The following is a 6,240-nucleotide window of genomic DNA, read 5'->3' as shown; positions in this document are numbered from 1 at the left end:
CCTGAGACCCCACACAGCCCTCCTGAGAGCCTGCACAGCTCTTCTAAGACCCTGCACAGTCCTACTGAGACTCCGCACAGCCCTCCTGAGACCCTGGAGACATCAAGCCGTGAACCCGGAGCAACACAGAGTATGCAGCTTCAAATTATTCTGCATTGCTATATAAACTATTGCTGGGTTTTGTAGTCCTCAATAGCTGATAGTAATAGTCTTCAGTGCCTTGCAATGTATTGCTGAGATTTGTAGTCCTCACTAGCTGATGGTATTATTCTGCAGTGCTTTACAATGTATTGCTGGGATTTGTGGTCCTCTATAGTTGATGGTATTCTGCATTGCTCTTTAATGCATTCCAAAAGGAGTTTCGTTTGACACTGCGCCTGAGACGATCCAGCTTTACTTCTGGGATACAGCCAGCGCTACAAGGGAGAAAAACCAAACACTCACCTTGCAGGGACTGAGAGTAAAAACAACTGGGTCCAAGTTTGAAAGCACGATTGCAGGCTCAAGCGTCACTAACTAAAAGCCTTCGATCCAACTCCATTTGGTGAGTACCCACCCAAGGGGGGCTGTCGGACCACCGCTACGAAATATATACCACCATCAATATATATCATTAACAACTTCCTTTGTACACGTTTTTTACGTTTATTTTTCGTTGACCAATTTATTCCACTTTTTTAATATATATTTTTGGCACGGATCGTTTACATATTGTGACCTATTCGAGGTCTTTACACAGTGGTTGAAATTTTTTATTGTCCCAATCATTTTCTGTTTTTCCACAGCACTATTGTACTATTAATTTTATTTTTATTTTATATATATTTCTTTTATGATTCTATGTAAGACATATCACTTGTTTTAGGGCTAGACCGCCTAAACCTAAAATTTCACTATATCACTTGGTTATACTAAGTTTCATATTAGTTACACCTTTAGCGCTTTGATATATATTTTTCTCGACTGTTGATAGGATTCTTCTATCCTCTTTTTAGAGCTGCTTTAGGTCTTAATTTATTATACATTTCCACTTTAGTCTCCTTTCCAGAAGCGCGGATTATCTATTTCTCATCTTTAATGCATTACTGTGATTTGTAGTCCTCTATAGCTGGTGGTATTCTGCATTGCTGTATAATGTATTGCTGGGATTTGTAGTACCTCTACAGCTTGGAGACAGTGGCAGATCTACCAGGGTCGCAGCTGCAACCAGGCTCTGGTGCTCCACCACTGATTCCAAGCTGTAGAGAGACTACAAATCACAGCCCGTACAGATGGAAGAGGGCCCTGGTGACCGTCGCCATTTCCATTAAAATATCATGTGACTTTAAAATTTGCAACTAATGTTAATTGGAAAAAAAAAGTATTTTTTGTTTCCAAATTTCCAAGCAAGTTCAAACCAAGGTCACCTGACCACAATGGAGAAGGATGATCATGGAGGAGGAGCGGTGCTTTTATTTTCCATTCATTGATCAGCTACAACTCAGATTTACACCTTTATTTGTATGGGAAAAGATTCAATTTGGTTTGAGTGGGCGGAGCCACAACCTACCGTCCCCGCCCACCACGTGTAGTGACAGCTGTTTTCTGCTGCCAATCACAACATGGCCGCCAGACCTTGACATAGAGATTGCTATTATTTCAGTGCTCTGCGCAGGATTTAAGCGGCTCTCCTATTGGTCGAAGGCTCCGAGCTTGTCATTGGCTGTGTCGCACAGTATTGCTAATTGGGTGACGCTCTGACCGGCTTCCTTCTGATTGGCTAGTGTGTGCTGTGTGGGGAAGATGGCGGCCTCGTTGGTGCCTGCGTGCGGGAGGACAGGGCAGTTTCTCCTGTCTACCCGGGCACTGCTGGGATGCCGTTTGCTGAGCTCCGGGCCCGGGGGGAGTCTGACAGGGAGTGTACTGCAGGACAAACTACGGAGCCAAGAGAAGGAGGTGAGAGGGACGCCGGACATGTAACCGTGTGACCCCTGACCTCTGTGCCACCCCTGTACAGGTGTCACCTGTCTTTGGTGCTCAGGATTGAAGAGATCCACTGGAAATGTCCATGAGTTTGTCTATCACTTCTTGTGTTCTACCTGGTACATGCTGTCATCTAGTCAGATCTGTGTACATAGAGGGTCACCCTGGACAGAAGGTGGTGTTTAATACAGAGAAGGATTGGCGACCGGAGTAATACAGGGTAGGGCCGGTGACAGGGGTCCTAGAAGGAAGGGCCAGCGACCGGGGTGATACTGAGAAGGACTGGTGACCATGGTTATACTGGGAAGGACTGGTGACAGGAGTTATGTAAGAAGGGACTGCGGTGATACAGAGAAGGACTGGTGACGGGGGTTATATTGGGACGGACTGGTGACGGGGGTTATACTGGGACGGACTGGTGACGGGGGTTATGTAAGAAGGGACTGCCTACTGGGAAGGACTGGTGACAGGGTTATGTAAGAAAGGATGGGGTGATGCAGAGAAGGACTGGTGACAGGGGGTTATACTGGGAAGGACTGGTGACGGGTTATGTAAGAAAGGACGGGGTGATACAGAGAAGGACTGGTGACAGGGGGTTATACTGGGAAGGACTGGTGATGGGTTATGTAAGAAAGGACGGGGTGATACAGAGAAGGACTGGTGACGGGGTTATACTGGGAAGGACTGGTGATGGGTTATGTAAGAAAGGACGGGGTGATACAGAGAAGGACTGGTGACGAGGGTTATACAGGGAAGGACTGGTGACGGGTTATGTAAGGAAGGACTGGTGACAGGGGGTTATACTGGGAAGGACTGGTGATGGGTTATGTAAGAAAGGACGGGGTGATACAGAGAAGGACTGGTGATGGGGTTATACTGGGAAGGACTGGTGACTGGTTATGTAAGAAAGGACGGGGTGATACAGAGAAGGACTGGTGACAGGGGGTTATACTGGGAAGGACTGGTGATGGGTTATGTAAGAAAGGACGGGGTGATACAGAGAAGGACTGGTGACGGGGTTATACTGGGAAGGACTGGTGACGGGTTATGTAAGAAAGGATGGGGTGATGCAGAGAAGGACTGGTGACGGGGGTTATACTAGGAATGACTGGTGATGGCTGTTATGTAAGAAAGGACTGGGGTGATACAGAGAAGGACTGGTGATGAGCGATTAGTGTTTAATACAGAGAAGGATTGGAGACCGGAGTAATACAGGGTAGGGCCGGTGACAGGGGTCCTAGAGGGAAGGGCTGGCGACCGGCGTGATACAGAGAAGGACTGGTGACCATGGTTATACTGGGAAGGACTGGTGACGGGGGTTATGTAAGAAAGGACGGGGGTGATACAGAGAAGGACTGGTGATGAGCGATACCAGGCCACACAGACGGCATGTATAATCCATAGAAGGACCAGTGACAGTTCTGTATCACACCTGTGTTACCAATCACCGTTGGCTTAACTATTTCAGGACCGGAGCAGTAATTGGCTTTCTCTGCCTCATTATTCATTTCAAGAGATCTATTTTACAGACAATAAGACTTTCTATCATCAATAAAACTTTAATACTTCAATGTAGACATTGTACCGAATACACCCAAAAGTAGAATCGCCCGCTATGTAGTCAGTTCCTCCCTTAAGTCCGGCCCCAGGCTTTCTTGAATAGGGAAGGGTTAGGCGAGGTTCTTATCACTTTCAGTTTTTCCATTTGGGAGATTTGACATATCTTCCTCTTAGAAAAAGAAAAACAAAAATGTAGGGTTTAAAGAAAGGTGTGAGACCAATGCATATGTAAAAACTACCAAAATTCATTTAACATACATTAGATAAATAAAAATAAAAAGGTCATGTGAATTAACCCCCATCCCCCCCCCCATGAGCTGTAAGAAACAATAAGCCCAGGATATGCCCAACGTCAACCAGACATAACTTGATTACACATCCATTATTACAAACATGATAGTCATTAACTGTCCATTTGCTGGAAGACTGACCTATCCGGGCTGACACGTTTCGCACAAAGCTTCTTCAGGGGACCATAGGAGGCGTTTCTATTATTAATAATTGTTGAATACATTTTGGTAGTTTTTTTGTTCTTTTTCTATATGTATATTTAAATTTCATAAGTTGATTCACATACCTTCCTCTATCGGTGACACGGTGTCAGGGGGACAGGAAGTAATAAGACGCAGACAATCGGATATATCAGCAAAGAGTAATAATATACATCTTTCCTCAGCACTGCTTCCATTGTAATGCCTCAATAATGGCTGCAGATGCTGCTCTTCAATCTCCTCCTGAACGTCTGGCATCCTTCTCTATATCATCCACCCGCCTCATACTGACCCCCAGCATTGTCTTTTCACTCTACAGGCCTCTGCGGACCCCCAGGCCGATGCCGACTCTGAGGAGCAGCAGAAAAAGCAGAAAGAAAACAAAGCAAGAGCCAAAAAATTTCTCTTGAGGACCGCTGGTATTTTTGGAGTCGTGGGGAGCGGCATGATTGTGTATAACTTTGGTGAGAACACTATTTTATGTTAAATATCTCTCTATCTATCCTATCTATTCTATCTATCCCATCTCTCCTCTATCTATCCTATCTATCCCATCTCTCTATCTATCCTATCTATCCCATCTCTCCTCTATCTATCCTATCTATCCCATCTCTCTATCTATCCTATCTATCCTCTCTATTCTATCTATCCTCTATCTATCCTATCTATTCTATCTATCCTCTCTCTATCTATCCCATCTCTCTATCTATCCTATCTATTCTATCTATCCCATCTCTCCTCTATCTATTCTATCTATCCTCTCTCTATCTATCCTATCTATTCTATCTATCCCATCTCTCTATCTATCCTCTCTATTCTATCTATCCTCTCTCTATCTATCCTATCTATTCTATCTATCCTATCTCTCTTTTTTCTATCTCATCTCTCCTCTATCTATCCGATCTATTCTATTATCCCATCTCTCTGTCTGTCTATCCCATCTCTCTGTCTGTCTATCCCATCTCTCTGTCTGTCTATCCCATCTCTCTGTCTGTCTATCCCATCTCTCTGTCTGTCTATCCCATCTCTCTGTCTGTCTATCCCATCTCTCTGTCTGTCTATCCCATCTCTCTGTCTGTCTATCCCATCTCTCTGTCTGTCTATCCCATCTCTCTGTCTGTCTATCCCATCTCTCTGTCTGTCTATCCCATCTCTCTGTCTGTCTATCCCATCTCTCTGTCTGTCTATCCCATCTCTCTGTCTGTCTATCCCATCTCTCTGTCTGTCTATCCCATCTCTCTGTCTAGCCTATCTATCCTATCCATCACTGGGGTATAGGTAAGCTGCTGCAACTGAATAGGTACTATTGCAGCTGTTCTAGTGTCAGAAAGCCTACTCAGTAATCTGAGTTGTATAACATTCCTGGTAGGAAGATTTTAGATTTTGCAGAGTTCTTCTCTGTGGGACTGCAGCCTCTTGTCGGATGATGCTATGCTGTGTAGATAAGGGTTTCAGTGGACTCCGATAGACTGATGATCAGGAAGCACCGATGTATTCTCAGAGGCTCCGATGAAGTCTGTTTAAAAGCTGATGGTAATGGTGGATAGATATAGAAGATGAACAACAGGATCAACCTACCAGTCATAATGTGTTATCTCAGTCAGCTATAATGCAGAATATATGTTACACTAAAGCAGGGGTAGGCAACCTCCGTGCTCCAGCTACAAATCCCGTGATACATTGCGAGAACCTGACAGCCACAGGCATGACTGCCAGAGGCAGCAGTGTGAAGGATTTGTAGTTTCAGCATAGCTGGAGGGTGGAGGTTGCCTATCCCTGCACTTAAACACATGTGTTAACCTCTGGCAACAAATCCGGATTCACCTTTCAGTGTATAGTAATCTTATTGGTACGCATTGCACATACTACTGATCTTTGTGATGTCTGAGTGAGTTACGGCATAAATAACTGAGATTGCTGTGTTCTTCCTGCAGGTAGCAGTTCTGTGGATGAAGAAGGTAACAAGGTAAAGAATACACTCCTCTCAGACTCCTCCTCTCCATCTCTGTGTAGCCTACTAAGGTCATTTAGTTCAGTTTGCAGCCCATTTTAGTAAATTTACAAAGGCTGAATCTGATTAGTTCTCATGGACTGTGCTCCATGTGTTCTTTATCACTAGGGTGACAATCTGCCCTTCAGCCTCAATATCTGCCATTCTTTAACCCCTCAGTGACGGGAGACGTACACTGTACATCCCCACTAAGTACCAGAATGACTGCTCATGTAC

At 44.7% G+C, this 6,240-nt stretch overlaps 1 protein-coding gene across 1 annotated transcript in view; it reads left to right on the top strand.

Moving 5' to 3' along the window:
- The first annotated feature begins 1,703 nt into the window (after positions 1–1,703).
- The window catches only part of TIMM50 (translocase of inner mitochondrial membrane 50), a 31,934-nt gene continuing 27,397 nt past the window's right edge, over positions 1,704–6,240 (top strand). The window contains exons 1-3 of the mRNA XM_018576913.1: positions 1,704–1,935; positions 4,333–4,477; positions 5,948–5,979. Of these exons, the coding sequence (XP_018432415.1) occupies positions 1,783–1,935; positions 4,333–4,477; positions 5,948–5,979 (330 nt within the window). The 5' untranslated portion in view covers positions 1,704–1,782. The remainder of the gene's footprint in view (positions 1,936–4,332; positions 4,478–5,947; positions 5,980–6,240) is intronic.

Source organism: Nanorana parkeri, unplaced genomic scaffold (genome assembly GCF_000935625.1).
Source record: "Nanorana parkeri isolate BGI_ZX_2015 unplaced genomic scaffold, ASM93562v1 scaffold80, whole genome shotgun sequence".
Lineage (NCBI taxonomy): Eukaryota > Metazoa > Chordata > Amphibia > Anura > Dicroglossidae > Nanorana > Nanorana parkeri.
This window is presented reverse-complemented; position numbering and strand designations above follow the sequence as displayed.